At 43.8% G+C, this 16,626-nt stretch overlaps 3 protein-coding genes across 3 annotated transcripts in view; 1 reads left to right on the top strand and 2 right to left on the bottom strand.

Moving 5' to 3' along the window:
* Window positions 1-234: 234 nt before the first annotated feature.
* Window positions 235-3,448, bottom strand: LOC311496470 (beta-2-glycoprotein 1-like). The gene is made up of 6 exons (XM_084556345.1): window positions 3,050-3,448; window positions 2,444-2,540; window positions 1,982-2,058; window positions 1,442-1,630; window positions 1,109-1,288; window positions 235-827 (listed from the first exon to the last, which is right to left on the bottom strand). Exons 1-6 carry the CDS (start codon window positions 3,243-3,245, stop codon window positions 607-609), a joined length of 960 nt encoding a protein of 319 aa, XP_084412471.1. The 5' UTR covers window positions 3,246-3,448; the 3' UTR covers window positions 235-606.
* A 6,595-nt stretch (window positions 3,449-10,043) lies between these two features.
* LOC311496489 (beta-2-glycoprotein 1-like) lies at window positions 10,044-13,420 on the bottom strand. The gene is made up of 8 exons (XM_084556369.1): window positions 13,151-13,420; window positions 12,777-12,959; window positions 12,018-12,114; window positions 11,842-11,918; window positions 11,478-11,663; window positions 11,077-11,256; window positions 10,647-10,844; window positions 10,044-10,294 (listed from the first exon to the last, which is right to left on the bottom strand). Exons 1-8 carry the CDS (start codon window positions 13,218-13,220, stop codon window positions 10,185-10,187), a joined length of 1,101 nt encoding a protein of 366 aa, XP_084412495.1. The 5' UTR covers window positions 13,221-13,420; the 3' UTR covers window positions 10,044-10,184.
* A 2,616-nt stretch (window positions 13,421-16,036) lies between these two features.
* The window catches only part of prkcaa (protein kinase C, alpha, a), a 135,573-nt gene continuing 134,983 nt past the window's right edge, over window positions 16,037-16,626 (top strand). Inside the window, exon 1 of the mRNA XM_084570894.1 lies at window positions 16,037-16,385. Within this exon, the coding sequence (XP_084427020.1) occupies window positions 16,219-16,385 (167 nt within the window). The 5' untranslated portion in view covers window positions 16,037-16,218. The remainder of the gene's footprint in view (window positions 16,386-16,626) is intronic.

Here is a 16,626-nt window from a genome sequence, read left to right as displayed (position 1 = left end):
ACACACACAAATAACACACATTTGTGTTACAAACAACTTAAGTCAATTCACTTTTTAATTTCAGTGACCAGAACGCTTATTCCATATTGCAGTGGTTCAGTAGTCATCAGGGCTGTGATCTGCTGCTGTTTCAGCACTGTTCAATTTCTGATGGAAGTGATCCGGATTTGAAGGTGTAGTCTTTCTTGCTGGGCACTAGAAAAAGACACAGATAAGTTAGAATGGGCACAGTCACTATAATGCATTATTCTTATTAATAGAAAATGGCAGGGCATAGCCTTGAACTAGACATAAACCAAACTCTTGAGTGTCACCAAAAGCATTCATGTATCCTGTTGTGATTTGACATCTTTTGCAAGGTTGAGTGGTACTGGGTCTGATGAGAAGTAAGTAAGTACACCTCCGAATAGCAAGCAATTTCAAATGCATGTGGATCCAAATTGGGCCAGACTCCTTCTGAACGGTTGATGCATTGAGTATACTTGCTATTGTAGTCTTCTTAATTTGGGTTTCGGTCATGCTCTGTAGATGTTATACCATATTATATTCTCATCATTTTCTTCTGTTAATCTAAAAACAGGTCTGCTGCTTTGACTAGTATGCTCCTCAGTAATTGAAATATGCCTTACGCTCAAAGCATTCAGGGATTCTGAGGCGTCCATTGAGGCACTGAGCCGGCACAGCAAACCCACAGTTTCTGGCCTTGTTCTTGCAGTAGATGGAGACGAGTTCTTTGTGGTTGACTTTGTTAGGCTTGAAGTCTTCAATCCAGATCTTTTGTCCTTTATATAATATCCTCCCTCTCTCTATGTCAACCGTGCAAGGAGCTGTGAGTCACAAGAAGAAAAAAAATGCATTAAAAATTTGGTATTAAACTGCAGTTTGTGTTTGTCTTAACAGGAATCCGAGTGTTAAGCTGCATTATACCCAACTATTAAAATATTATTTTATTTATTTGAATGCAAATCATCAGACAGGTTTTACACTGTGTTTTTAAAATGACTTCTTCTTAAAACAACAACAAAAAAAATAAGAAGCAAGAAGAACCAAGATGCACAGCAAACACCAAAACATGTGATGGAAAAAGATTGCGGCATTGCAGTCTTACCATTGCAGGATGGCTTCTCAGACCAGTCCCCATCCTCTAGGCAAAAAACCTCCATACTTCCTTCCAGTACATAGTCTCCAAGGCAGCCATATTTAACACTTTCCATGTAGTCATAGCTTTCCCTCGGAACGCTTGCCATGAAGCCTCTCTCAATGTTCTGTGGTGGAGGGCAGGTCACCACTATGAAGGAACAATTTAGTCTACTCATTAGAGACTAATAAAAACACAGCTAGCTAAACTTTATGTTGCCTGTTACCAATTTTTTTGCTATGTTGCTGTATACCAAAGTGCGCCAATCTGATCTGCTATTCACATGTGTCCTAGGCTTCATACCTTGACATGTAGGTGTCTTGGTCCAGGTGCCACTGGCTGTGCACTCTGCTCTTGCGTTGCCAATAACAACATGTGGAGGCAGGCATTTGTACGTGCCAATGGTCCCGTAATCAGTGGTACTCCCTCTGACCTTCTTTTCATATATTATCGACCCGAACTCTGGGATTGGTGCGAGGCCACAAGTCACAGCTATGACAGAAGAGACAGAATATATTCAAATGTATATGGACTGGCATATACATACAGTATACAATATACACATGTTTTTTGCGTGACACAATATCAGGTTGAAGGGCAGAACTGTGTCGTAGACCTTTTTTTTAAAGACCAGAGGAAAATATGCTTTTCATGTTTTCCTTGTTTTGTAAGCCCTGTGATAGACTGGAGACCTATCCAGGGTGTACCCCTACCTCTCGCCCGATGTCAGCTGGGATAGGCTCCAGCAGACCCCGCGACCCCTCACAGGAACAAGCGGTTACAGAAGATGAATGAATGAATGAATGAATCCTTGTTTTGTAGAACATGTAGTGGATTACATACGTTTGCATTCTGGTGCAGGTGTGCTCCATGTTCCATTGGCTTGACACACGGCCGTGCTGGATCCAGTCAGTATATACCTGTACAGAACCTTAATCTTAATCATTCAGTTAATGCTTCATGTGCAAATAAATAGATAATAAATTAGCTCCTATCAGATCAAACACATGCTTACATTTATTTGAAGCCAGAGACTGATTAGGAAAGCATTTATCCAACATATTTAATTTTCTGTTATTTTCTGTATTTTTTTTTATTTTATTTATATCGTATTACAGGTTTTTCTTGCACACTAAAGGTTAAACAAACAAATTAATTTGGGATCAAATTGCAAGATCAGCAGCATTTACCCTTTAGCATATCAGGGATTCTGGTTTATTTGCATTGAATGCCCAAACTTATGACAAAATCTACACAACAAAAGAATGTTAAGAATAAAAGAATAAAAAGATATCGTTGCTTTACCCTTCATCGCAAGTGTAGTTGAGTGTACTCTGGTAAATGGTGTCGTCATAGTACAATTGCCCATTAGATGGCGTATCAGGATAGGGACAATGCTTTGCTGCAGGGGAGAATAATAATGGTGGCAGAGAGGACATGTGTAAATGTAAGGTTTTGCTGCTCACTACATTTTTATTAATAACACAGTTACTAAATGACACATTTGTTGCACTATTCAGAAAAGTCATTACTTTTTTTGAATTCATCATAAATAAATTGTGATTTGTTGATTTTTTTCATTCATTCAGCATGTTTTTGCCATTTTGAATCATCAGATTTTCAAAAGGATCCACGCTGATCTCTATGTCTCTAAGTAATCAATGTCTGTACCTCACCTTGCTTTATATTTTTAATTAATATTCTTCCTAAAATCTCACTTACCCAATCCTGAGGGCAAATAACAACTAAATAAACTCTCTATGTTGGAAAATTATGACAACTATAGGACATAGTAATAACCATATTACCAGTTATTACAATTACAATTACAAAAGTAGACAGTTTTGTTGGACTTATATTTGCTACAAGTTCCTCTGTCAGCAATCCTTCAGTAGAATAACAGAGACCCACGTCTGCACATGAACTTGGTTTTTGTCCACTCTCCTCTGGCAGCGCAAACAATCGTGCGAGGGCCCAACGCAGGAGTGTATCCTGGTTTACAAGACAGCACTAACTCCGCACCGGGGCTGAAGTATCTCTGGAGCTCAGAGACCTGAACGTTGTCAGGGAACTCAGGTCTGAGACATACTGTGGGAACAAAGGACATTATTAAGAAGGTGTACAAAATCCAACAGATTTGCAGTATCCAGCAACCTAAGTGTTTCGTAAGATCTCCAGTGTACCAACAATGTCAAACTACAAGTGACTATAGGTACCGTGATTTGAAATGTCTTGCAAAATGCACTGAAAAGTTATACAGACTACATTGCAGTCCTAAAGAATATTCAGGCAATACAGGACTGTCTGCTACAGAGGTATTTTGATACTGAATTTAGAGTAATATTTAATGGATGAATTTAATTTGATTATTCTGAATAAGTGGAACTATTCTAAGGGCTATGTTGGTTCACCTTTCCTGAACTTTAAATGCAAAATCATTGCATTTACACTCTGCTCCAATTTCACAAACATTTCTCAATAAGAATTCAAATCTTTTTAAGAGAGAAGTTATTGGATTTTAAATTAGCAGAGAAAAACTATTTTCAATTTCAAACAATACATGAAAAAGAACAATAACATTGTATCCCTGAACTCCAAACTAAACATAACCATTACTACTCAGGTTTCTGTGGAGTAAAGTTAGGGAGGCGACCGGATGCCTCAAAAAACTCTTAAATTAATAAAGATGTATATATTCAGTTCAAGCTCTATTAAAAGCCAGTAATAATACCATTTTCTTGTGCGAATGTGGCGAGAAATAGAACTGGACATAGCAGCAACAAAGTCAGCAGGGGCTCCATCCTTTGTAGAAGTGTACCTCCGTTCCTCGGTTCTTTCCCGTGGACTCTCTGTCCCCTCTGTCACTGCTGTTTGTGTTCGTCTCAAAGTAAACAGATAAGAGCAACATGAAGTAAATGCTGTCTGCCTATCTTTGTTTTGTTTTCTGCAAAACCCGTCTGTCACTGACAGGTGGTAATCCTTGACCACCTTTACTGGAAGTGTATAGTTCCCAGTGTGGACTTTCACCTGTTGCTGCAATGTTTTAAAGCTACAGAAAATATTTTTTCATTTGATCCCATTTTCCACTTTTGCTTAAATTCTATGCGTTTTAACAAAATGATTAAATATAAAGACACAATACTTTCAAACTAAAGGATAGCTTGAAATGATTTGTGACACATTTCTGACAGTATGAATTTCCATGCTTGTGGCAAGCTTGGTGCCCTATGGAAGAACACTTAAAAACACTAAAATGCTTCTTACATACAAAAACAGAAATTAACATCCAGAGCACACATATTTTAATGTAAAGCAACAGTTACTCCTACACTTGAACCGTCACTCCTCCTTGAACCGTCACCTTATCGTGGTGGAGGAGTTTGAGTGTCCTAATGACCCTAGGAGCTATGCTGTCCGGGGCAATTTGCCCCTGGTAGGGTCTCCCAAGGCAGATTGGTCTTAGGCGAAGGGCCAGACTAAGAACGGTTCAGAAGACCCTTGATGAAGAATAAGAGCAAGAGAAAGTGTACCCGGCCCGGAGGGCTACCGGGGCCCCACCCTGGAGCCAGGCCTGGGGTTGGGGCTCGTGGGCGAGCGCCTGGTGGCCGGGCCTTTATCCATGGGGTCCGGCCGGGCCCAGCCCGAACTGGTGACATGGACTCGCCTCCCTGTAGGCCCACCACCCGCAGGAGGTTCATGAAGGGTCCGGTGCTTTGTGGATTGGGCAGCAGACCAAGGCGGGGGCCTTGGCGGTCTGATCCTCGGTTACGGAAGCTGGCTTTTGGGACATGGAATGTCACCTCTCTGGCGGGGAAGGAGCCGGAGCTTGTGGAAGAGGTGGAGCGCTATCGACTAGATATAGTCGGCCTCACCTCGACACATAGCGTCGGATCTGGAACCCAAGTCCTTGAGAGGGGTTGGACTCTCTTCTTTGCTGGAGTTGCTCCGGGTGAGAGGCGGAAGGCCGGGGTGGGCATTTTGCTTGCCCCTGGACTATCTGCCTGTACGTTGGGGTTCTCCCAGATGGACGAAAGGGTTGCTTCCCTACGCCTTCGGGTGGGGGAACGGGTCCTGACTGTTGTCTGCGCATATGCGCCGAACAGCAGTTCAGAGTACCCACCCTTTTTGGAGGCCCTGGGACGGACACTGGATGGTGCCCCGACTGGGGACTCCATTGTCCTGCTGGGAGACTTCAACGCTCATGTGGGCAACGACAGCGTGACCTGGAGGGGCGTGATTGGGAGGAACGGCCTGCCTGATCTGAACCCGAGCGGTGTTCAGTTATTGGACTTCTGCGCGAGTCGCAGTTTGTCCATAACTAACACCATGTTCGAACATAAGGTTGTTCATCGGTGCTCTTGGCACCATGACGGCCTAGGTCGTAGGTCGATGATTGACTTTATAGTCGTATCATCTGACCTGCGACCGTATGTTCTGGACACTCGAGTAAAGAGAGGAGCAGAGCTGTCAACTGATCACCACCTGTTGGTGAGTTGGATCAGATGGCAGGGGAAGACACCACGTAGACCTGGTAGACCCAAACGAGTAGTGAGGGTCTGCTGGGAACGCCTGGTGGAAGAACCTGTCAGGATGGTCTTCAACTCCCACCTCCGGCAGAGCTTCAACCGCGTCCCGGGGGTGGTGGGGGACATTGAGTCCGAGTGGGCCATGTTCCGCTCCGCCATTGTTGAGGCGGCTGTTTCAAGTTGCGGTCGCAGGGTCGCTGGTGCTGGTCGCGGCGGTAACCCCCGAACCTGCTGGTGGACACCGGAGGTGAAGGGAGCCGTCAGGCTGAAGAAGGAGGCCTACATCGAGGGCAGGACATCGAGGGCAGTACCCCTGGAGTGGCAGGCCGGGGTGGTGGTCCCCATTTTTAAAAAGGGGAACCAGAGGATGTGTTCCAACTATAGGGGGATCACACTCCTCAGCCTCCCCGGCAAAGTCTACGCCAGGGTGCTGGAAAAGAGGGTCCGGTCGATTGTTGAACCTCAGATCGAGGAGGAACAATGCGGTTTTCGTCCCGGACGTGGAACCATGGACCAGCTCTTTACCCTCACTAGGGTGCTGGAGGGGAGATGGGAGTTTGCCCAACCAGTCCACATGTGTTTTGTGGATCTGGAGAAGGCTTACGACCGTGTCCCCAGGAGCATCCTGTGGGGGGTGCTCCGGGAGTATGGGGTGGATGGCTCCTTACTAAGGGCCATTCAGTCCCTGTACCAAAGGAGTGTGAGTTTGGTCCGTGTAGCCGGTAGTAAGTCGGACCTGTTCCCAGTGAGGGTTGGACTCCGCCAGGGCTGCCCTTTGTCACCGGTTCTGTTCATAGTTTTTATGGACAGAATTTCTAGGCGTAGCCGGGTGGGGGAGGGTATCGGGTTCGGTGGGCGGAGAATCTCGTCTCTGCTGTTTGCAGATGACGTGGTCCTCTTAGCTTCATCGAACAGCGACCTTCAGCTCTTGCTGGGGCAGTTCGCAGCCGAGTGTGAAGCGGCTGGGATGAAGATCAGCTCCTCCAAGTCTGAGGCCATGGTCCTCAGTCGGAAAAGGGTGGACTGCCTACTCCGGGTCGGGGAGGAGGTCCTGCCTCAAGTGGAGGAGTTTAAGTATCTCGGGGTCTTGTTCACGAGTGAGGGTAGGAGGGAGCGGGAGATTGACAGGCGGATCGGGGCGGCATCTGCAGTGATGCGGATGCTTAACCGGTCTGTCGTGGTGAAGAGAGAGCTAAGCCGAAAGGCGAAGCTCTCAATTTACCGGTCGATCTACGTCCCAATCCTCACCTATGGTCATGAACTTTGGGTAATGACCGAAAGAATAAGATCGCGAATACAAGCGGCCGAAATGAGTTTCCTTCGCAGGGTGGCCGGGCTCAGCCTTAGAGATAGGGTAAGGAGCTCGGACATACGGGAGGAGCTCAGAGTAGAGCCGCTGCTCCTCCACGTCGAGAGGAGCCAGTTGAGATGGCTAGGGCATCTGGTAAGGATGCCTCCCGGACGCCTCCCTGGAGAGGTGTTTCGGGCATGTCCCACCGGAAGGAGACCTCGGGGCCGACCTAGGACACGATGGAGGGATTATATCTCTCGTCTGGCCTGGGAACGCCTGGGGGTTCCTCCGGAGGAGCTGGCTGAAGTGGCTGGGGAGAGGGCTGTCTGGGTTTCCCTGCTGAAGCTGCTGCCCCCGCGACCCGGACCCGGATAAGCGGGAGAAGACGAGAAGACGAGGCAACAGTTGTACATTCTACATCAAAAACATAATGGACCGCTCAAGCAGCAACTATACAGATGTGTTATCAGTGTCTAAATACAAATACACTGCCTGGCCAAAAAAAAAAAAAGTCGCCACCAACAAAAAGGCTACACACTCTAATTCGTTGGACCGCCTTTAGCTTTGATTACAGCACGCACTCTCTGTGGCATTGTTTCAACGATCTTTTGCATGTCACCAGATTTATTTCCATCCAGTGTTGCATTAATCTTTCCCCAAGATCTTGTATTGATGATGGGAGAGTCTGACCACAGCACAAAGCCTTCTCCAGCACGTCCCAAAGATTCTCAATGGGGTTAAGGTCTGGACTCTGTGGTGGCCAATCCAAATGATGTCTCATGCTCCCTGAACCACTCTTTCACAATTTGAGCCCCATGAATCCTGGCATTGTCATCTTGTCATCACTCTGGAACAGTTTAAATCTGGACTCATCAGACCACATGACCTTCTTCCATTGCTCCAGAGTCCAATCTTTATGCTCCCTAGCAAACTGAAGCCTTTTTTTCTGGTTAGCCTCACTGATCAGTGGTTTTCTTAAGGCTACACAGCTGTTCAGTCTCAATCCCTTGAGTTCCCTTCACATTGTACGTGTGGAAATGCTCTTACTTTCACTATTAAACATAGCCCTGTTGTTTTTCTTTGATTTGATTTCACCAAATGTTTGTGATCACGATCAATCAGGATTTTTTTCTGACCACATTTCTTCCTTGAAGACGATGGTTCCCCACTATCCTTCCAGTTTTTAATAATGTGTTGGACAGTTCTTAACCCAATTTTAGTGGTTTCTGCAGTCTCCTTTTTTTTAGGCCAGGCAGTGTAGTGTACAATAATGTAGCACAGTCATTTTGACCAAAACCCTTCAACGATTTTATTATCAAGTGTATCACATAGTCCTTCTGCAGTCAAGTAATACCTCCCACCCACTAATCTGGGTAGACTGAATTCACACAGAAACAAGGCTTGAACTGGCTGAAATAGAATCTCTCGGGAAAATATGTCAAGTGAGGTTGACCTTGCAAGGTGTCTCAGTCTGTCTCCTGTTATAACAGTCTATTATTAGCCCCAGGATTTGATATCCCATCAAATTTGGGTTTTATCTTTTCATGGTCTTCTTCTGTACCTGTTCTGAAATCTGTATCTAAAATGAGAAATTACACCATATCCCAGCATTATAGGTGCATTTTTTGACATACACTATATGGTTTAGAACTTCAGATTTTAATAAGTATTTTAGCAGACTGACTGGAAAACTGCTCTTGACTGATTTATTTCTTACCTGAGTCAGATAACATTCTCAGCTGGGAATGTTTGTGTCGGCTCCCTGGCGCAGGATGTCCTGGGGCCACACCGGGTCGGAAGAAAGTGGTTGTATAAAAAAGTTTGAGTAATGTAATCCAATATTTATGAGTGCCTGTCTGTCATAAGTGATATGACACAGGGTAGGTGAGCTAAATAAGTTAAAAATAAAAGCAAAAAGCACTATGTACAAAGAAATTGTCAGAGCAGGTACGACGGACGCTGGCCTCACCGGCGCCATCTTGATATCCTGATATCTCTCACAGGACCTGTCATGGACTCACCATCTGAACATCATCGTGAAGGAGGCCAGACAGCGTCTCTACATCCTCAGGCGCCTCAGAGACTTTAAGCTCAGGAACCTTTACACCTGCACCATCGAGAGCATCTTGTGTGGGAGCATCACCACCTGGATGGGAAATTGTACCAGGCAGGACTTCCTGGCCCTCAAAAGGGTGGTCCGTTCAGCGGAGCGGACCATCAGAACCCCCCTCCCCAACCTGCAGGACATTTACACCAAACATTGCAGGTTAAGGGCCAAGAAGATCCTGAAACAGCCCAGTCACCCCAGACACTCTCTCTTCTCTCTACTGCCATCAGGCCGGCGTTTCCGATTCTGAGCCTTAACTGGACTTCAATATCACTGCACTTTATTCATGTAGCTGCTAAATACTGTAAATTTATGTACATATACAACTACCCCCCCCCCCCCCCCCCCCCCAAAGTTTACCAGTCTATATTTTTATTCAGTCTATATTATTATTTTTATTTTATTTTATTTCTCTATCGGTGTACATTACACTTATATTGCTACCTTGTGTGCAAACTACTGTTTACTGTAGTACTTATATATTTTTTTTACTACTGGCTGCAGGTACAACAGTACATTTCACTGTGCATTGTACTATGTATAACTGTGCATGTGACAGATAAAACCTATCTATCTATCTATCTATCTCTTGCAAATACAACCTATGGTGTTCCTCAAGCATATATCCTTGGACCTTGATCTCCTTGTGAATGAAATCAGGTCAAATCAGATGCAATATTCAATAATTCTTTCCATTTTTAGAATTAGAATTAGTTCAGGGAACATTTTAGCCGTTAATCCAACAGGCCGCACCTCAGTCACTGGTCCTGGATGTGCAGTAACCTAATTCTGAAGGACAAAACACATACATAGATAAACCCACACATAGACATTCTGTCTGTCTGACTTGTTTGTAATGCACTAATGAGTCCAGAAATTGTGTATGTGTGTGTGTGTTCATGTTGTAGTGTACGTGTTGGAAACCACCAATGAGGTTTACACATTATTCAGTGGAATGACTCAGATAGCCAACCATTAATGTAGAGTGTTAATAAACACACACGTTCCTTATTTTATTGATGGTCATCAGTATTATTTTAATTATCTGCTGGGAACAGACAATGACCAGTAACAATGTGGCTGCTGTCTTAGTACGTAATTATGGCTTCATTGTGTGAGAAGTCATGCAGGTCTTGCAGAACTTGTTGGGCTTGCAGGGGGGGGAGCGGCACACATTGTTATTTCTGATGGGAGGGAGTTAGGCCTTAAGGTGTACGCCATCCTGCTTGGTTCTAAAAGAAAAACAAAAGAGAAGAGGGATATATGTTAGAGTTTTATCTGACTACATGGATGTTGAAAACATCAGTATGCCATATGACACATGACACACATACAAAACATTTTGTACACTTGTAGATCTTAGAAGCAAGTTATGTCCAAACTCAATTATAAATATCTGAATATATGAAGTATATAAACTACTCGTGCCCCTGTCTGTATGGTTAACATGTTTGTTTATTAGAAGCTTCAAATCTGTACAAGTGCTTCAGATATCATGTTCTCAGTTGAAAGCACCTATTTCCTATCTGTTGGGTCTTGACCACAGCAGCTTGAAACAGACTTACTGAGCATGCAGGAACTCACCTTCAAAGCATTCTGGGATGGGGAGGGTTCCATCCTTACAGGTGCTGGCTACAGGGTAGCCGCACTTCTCAGCTTTGTTCATGCAATAGAAGACAACATGTTCTCCATGGAGGACTCTGTTTGGTTTCAGGTCTGCGATCCAGAGCTTCCTGGCATTGTAGAAGATGCGGCCTCTTTTGATGTCAACTGTGCAGGGAGCTAGGTGGAAAAAAAAAAAAAGGAGCAGACTAAACATTGTAAATCCAGTTTCTGGGTAATGAACTCACTACTGGAATTTCCACTCCAACATTTGAACAAAAGCAGCGGTGAAGGATTTATTGATTTTCCGTGCCAACATAGTCCCTTTTAGAGCCTCAGATACCATAGGAACATATTTGGATCGAAAATCTTTTGCAGGGTTGAAGGAAGATGTTGTTTCCCCATGACTCACCCCTGCACACTGGCAATGCTGACCAGTTTCCTGTGTTTTGACACTGTATCTCAGCCGCACCATCCAGAGTGTAGTGCTCATTGCAGGCGTACTTCACCTTCTCCTTGTAACCATGTTGTCTCATCACAGCAAAGGTGATGACGCCATTGGGTATGTTTGTTGGGATCGGGCAGCTCACCTCTGGAACGAAATTATGAAGAGGAATTATACAGTTGATATAATCAGAAAAAGAAACTGTATAGTGGAAACATAGAAATAAAACTTTTAAAGACTAAACCTATTTTAAAAGGATCTGTTGTGTTTGCACTTTTATGCAGACAGTGTATACTGTGTTAATGCAATACATCTGTCTAGTTTAAGAAGCCATGGCACTGATTATGATTACATAAATGTTGGCATACCTCGACACACTGGTGGTTCAGTTGTGCTTCCATCAGCCATGCAGGACCCTCTCTCATAGCTTGGGGCTTTGGGTGGATTGCACTCATATGTCCAGCCTTGTCCGTACATAGTGGTGGGTCCAGTTACTGGCTTACTGTGGACAATCCTTCCGTCTGCTGGTGCCTTGGGCAGGGGACAGTTCACAGCTGTGAGGAGAAAAATGGTCAAACACACGAGTTTTGGTGTTAGTAAGTTTTTTTTTTCAGAAATCAAGTGGATATCAACTTCAGTTTAATTCTATATTTTACAGCATGCACAGTGCAGACTGTGGTGTGCGCTCTCAATTAAACAACGATAGAGCCTGTCATCATTTCCCTGCGGTACCTTCGCAGACAGGTGCCGGGTTGCTCCATGTGCCGTCATGTAAACACCTGCTTACATTGGCTCCGTGTATGACATACCTGATTAACAAAAATCATGTTATGCTAAAATATACAGTGGAACAACAGCAAACAGAACTTGCAGTGATCTGTTGGGATTTTACTATTGCGCACTCCTACCCTTCGTCACAGGTGTAGTTAAGCACACTCTTGAATGGAGCCTCTGTCCTTCCCATTGCTAATGGCTGCAGAGGTCTGGGGATCGGGCACATCCTTGCTGTAGAAAAAACAGTAGGGAGAGTAGGGAAGCTGCCTCTGTTGTTGGTTTCACAAAAAATATAGTTATGTTTTATAGTTATGAGTTTTAGAAATGACCTTTTTCAAACCAGGACAGAGCAGATTTAATGCCCTAAATGTGCAGCTTGATCTTTTGGTTCATTGTTCACATTTGTAAACGATTGTCCCCATATTTTAGCAATATGTAAATATTCTATGAAGACTTGAAAATGTGATCTTTTTTGTGAGTGACACACTTTTTTAAGATCAAGCCATAAGCCCATTTTACAACCTGACACCCCTGTTTCATGGTAATAAGGCTGAAAACTAGCATCTTCAGCTTCTATATTTGAATGGATAGCTTCCTGGCTACAGTTGAGGAAAAGCCCATGAAACAGAATGTAGACTTCATCATGTGACAAGTGAGATGGAGGAAACCGTGCACCATGGGTAAAAATCTTCCAGCATAATGTATTGATTTCTGTGGAGAGTGTGAGCAGCATTATGTGATTTTCTAAAAGGTCAGCAGAACCACAATGCGATTTGAAGGCAATCTTTGCTGCCTCCTCCTTCCCACTTCCTTCCTATTACTGCACTTTTGAGGGATAGGCGAAAACCACAAAGTTAAAATAAATTACGGCAAACACCGTAGTCTTAACTCACGGGAACATGCCAGAGTCGACTGTGTCCATTGTCCGGCCTCAGTGCAGGCTATTCTGGCACTTGAACTCTGCGCTGAGGGCAAGTAGCCCTGTTCACATGTGAGGCTCACTTCTTCTCCAATCTCGTACACGCGTTTTAAGGTTGAAGCGTCAATTCCATCAGTGATGGGAGGTCGGCCACATACTAGTTTAAAACCAGAAATTGTACTAAATTACATTAAGATCAGGATGGTGTGACTGGTGCACACTTTAATTTTTTGTGCAAAAAGTTAAACAAGATATGAAAACCAAGAAAATGCAAGTTAAGTTAATAAATAAATTTTAAATTAATGTAATGTTCAGAACAAATAAAGAGCGGAGGCTGCTTTATTTTACCTTTCTTGGATGTTACAGTTGTATACAAAGCTACTTGGCTGAGAAGCAACAAAGCCCAAGTTGGAGCCATCTTCTCTGGGGTGAAGTGTCCCTGCAAATGTCCCTTGAATCTGGGATAGGATGGGGCCACTGTAAGGGCCGCTGGGTAATGACCTGGTGACGGTCTGCTCCAATCAGATGCTAGTTTAATCTCCTATCGACTGAGCGCAAAGGTTACATCTTATGCATATTTACCAAGAGTTGATTTCTAACTCTGATGTTTGTACAGATCTAGTTTGATATGAACTCGCAAACAATGTGATGAACAGATTGAAAGGCACTGTATAAAGGCACAAACAAACGCGCTTACTTTTGATGAACGGTAGTGGAACCATTTGATGTCATTTTATCAGTGCTCTGTGGCTGTTTGCTCTTTTGAAGCTGAGGAACAATGCAAAAAAACAGATAAGAGCTTGACAGCGTATGTGCTCTAACTGATTTGGGGTTTTCGACTATAAACATGAAGGAGGTCTAGTTAGAATCAAAGGAGATAATCCAGTTTACTAAAAAAATTAAAAACTCTGTGACCCGTAGGACTATAATCAGTGAAGTGATGTAAAACCTAACTGGGTCAAACAATTTGCTGATTACCAGTAATACCTAGTGTCCTTCATGGATGGATTCAGCTATGCAGGTAGGCAGCATTGTTTGAACAGAACCTTCATCAGTCTTTTTCTTCTAGTGTCCTGATTTCAAGGGGCAGATGCTGAGTGTCATTTATGTCACATGATTTAAGAGAACACTAGATCTGGTTTATTTAACCCAACCGAATCTGTAAATATTTAACTCGAATTTAAGAAGGACTGAGGTGGCCGGGCTGCTCTGCAGGTCAGTGAACCACATGAAAGTTTGTGAAACAGCTGAATCCACACAGCAGAGAGAAAATGTTTCAAATGAGTTGAAACAACAACAACAACAACAACAACAACAACAAAAAAAAAACAGTTGAGGCAAACAGCCTCATTGAGTCAGAAACCCAGTTGGAGACATACTGATGACAGCAATTAAAGATCTTTAGCAATTTGAAGAACACATTTAAGTAAAGGCAAACACAGACAACTCAAATGGAAGACTATTCTTTGGTCTTAATCAAGTAAGAAGTAAGTCTGCTTGTGTTTAGTAATGTGAGTCTTTTAAAAATGCACATGGTGCCCATGCACAATCTGGACTCCAGGACAACTAAATGGGTAATGTAAGCTGTTCTTAAACAGTTTTATTCTGAACAACACTTTTGCACATGCAAAAAATAAGATCAGACATGAGGTCTGACACTGTGGGAAATCGAAACCTATGACATAGAGACTTGACTGATAATGGTTTGGTAATGTAAACTCATAGCCCCACACATACCAGGCAAGCAGTAGCTCATACTGGCACCCATTCATTAGAGGCTTAGGATGCACTGACACTGTGGTGTCTCACTCTATCAGGCTGTATTCACGCGTTCATCAAGCGAGTTCGACTTGGTTATTTTCTACAAACCAAGCGAAAATATGTAATGCGCCATTTTTCCACACGGTGCCGCAGCCATCCCAAATTCCTGCAGCGGGGCCAGGGGCCCCCTCCCTCCCACAGCGGATCCTGTTGCGTGACATCAGCCAGAATGAAAAGGAGGAAGCGGAGATACGTCAAGATAGAACGAAGATACATAAGACACGGACGAGGACATTTCCCTTCAAAATAAAATTGGCAAAGAAGCCATCGCTCGAAATGAACAATGGCTAATTAAAAATAAACTATAAACTACATTCTGTATTGCTGCTTGCCACGTAAAATTGTATTACAATAATCTGTTAAATTATATGGGCAATATAAACTTTAATTGACAGCTGTTACACAAATTAGCCCTGAGATAGACTGGAGACCTGTCCAGGGTCTACCCCACCTCTTGCCCGATGACAGCTGGGATAGGCTCCAGCCCCCTACCGCCCCGTGACCCTTCACAAGACAGGCGGTTACAGAAGATGAATGAATGAATGAATATTACACAAATATTCTACACTGTGTTATTGATCATGGTACGTACTACAATGGTTCCCAGTAATTCTACTCCATAATACTCTCGTAATATTAGGGGGGTGAACAGGCAGAACTGCTTCATGCGTTCTTCGTTTTGATCATTTAAAAGGCTGTGTTGCTTTCATGTATTGTCGGACATCAAGTGCATTAAAAACCTCTTTGAGACTGAGATTAAAGGCTGCGCATGGAAACAGGAAGCACCCCGGGAGCTGTTTTTATGGCAGCTTTCAGCCGTTGAATTGTGTCCGCAATAGTTCACTGTCATTGGACACGGAATATAGTGCCTTCCCTTTATTAATATAGAATGTATTAGTTTATTACCTTGTTTATGTGAACAGATGATAACTGCACTTAATGCGTAACTTATAACAAAAACCCAGTGCAACTTTGGACCTGTTATTTATCCACTTTTAAAGTAAAGTTTAAAAAGTCACCTTAAAAGCTTCAGCTGCACAGTTATTTATTTAGAATTAATGATTTATAAATGTTCCAGTCCTCGAGGTCCAGGTTGCTACATAGATAGAAGTTATTTTTGTTATTTGTTTGTTCAACCAACTTGTGATTTAGATTCAGTTTAATGGCTGGATTTAACCATAGGAGGAGCTGCCGCTTTAAAAAATTAAGTAAATTCAAGTCCTAAAAGTAAAATGATATTGCCCTTTTAAAGTAGCCACGCAGAGCAGGTATATAGTTGTGGTTAACTGTAGAAATTCTTTCATTAATGAAATGAAAGAGAAAAGGCTTTTACTTTGAAAGTCGGGACCGGATGCAGCCCCTTCCATTGCGGCCACCTTGACAGAGCGCGGAGCTGTCAGCGGAGCAGCCCAGTGTATGGACAGGCAGGGAAAGCCCTCAGACAGTTAGTACGGTGTCTCCAGTGAAGACCGCCGCTCGCACTCTGCTGTCTGCACGCCGAGGGCTGCGCGTCTGAACGGACTGAAACCCAGCTGAAGAGAAAGAAGCCAAAGCAAGAAGCAGAGCTGCTGCATTAATTTGCTTTTAGGTGGGACATGGCTGATGTAAGTTTGAACGAGTCGTCCACCGCGGACGTTGCGAATCGGTTTGCTCGGAAGGGTGCTTTGAGGCAGAAGAACGTCCACGAAGTGAAGAACCACAAATTCATTGCCAGGTTCTTCAAGCAGCCGACTTTCTGCAGCCACTGCACCGACTTCATCTGGTGAGTCTCCCACCTCCACACCCCTGGCTGTCTGCCTGTTGCATATTGGATAAGTTCAGCGGGGCACACTCTGCTCGATGATGCAACCCAACTTCAGGCTAACTTTCCCCCTCCTGATCCCACAATCCCTGCACTTCAGACACACTTTACTATTACTATTACTATTATCACCTCAGGATCGTCTTAACGTCGTCGGATTTCCCCTCACTTCTCTTTACTCCAGAGGTCCCTGTTTGTTGCT

The sequence above is a fragment of the Chelon labrosus genome (assembly GCF_963514085.1).
Source record: "Chelon labrosus genome assembly, chromosome: 2".
Classification (NCBI taxonomy): Eukaryota; Metazoa; Chordata; class Actinopteri; order Mugiliformes; family Mugilidae; genus Chelon; species Chelon labrosus.
The sequence above is the reverse complement of the archived record's forward strand: the minus strand, read 5'-3'. Positions and strand labels throughout refer to the sequence as shown.

Coding starts and splice junctions, on each gene's coding strand:
- LOC311496489 (XM_084556369.1), bottom strand. CDS start 13,220: ATGGCTCCAACTTGGGCTTTGTTGCTTCTCAGCCAAGTAGCTTTGTAT. Junction 11,664..11,841: donor CCCGGCACCTGTCTGCGAAG/GTACCGCAGGGA, acceptor TTCTCCTCACAG/CTGTGAACTGTCCCCTGCCC. Junction 11,257..11,477: donor TGAACCACCAGTGTGTCGAG/GTATGCCAACAT, acceptor ATTTCGTTCCAG/AGGTGAGCTGCCCGATCCCA.
- LOC311496470 (XM_084556345.1), bottom strand. CDS start 3,245: ATGTCCTTTGTTCCCACAGTATGTCTCAGACCTGAGTTCCCTGACAAC. Junction 2,541..3,049: donor AACCAAGTTCATGTGCAGAC/GTGGGTCTCTGT, acceptor TCTCCCCTGCAG/CAAAGCATTGTCCCTATCCT. Junction 1,631..1,981: donor ACCTGCACCAGAATGCAAAC/GTATGTAATCCA, acceptor CTTCTGTCATAG/CTGTGACTTGTGGCCTCGCA.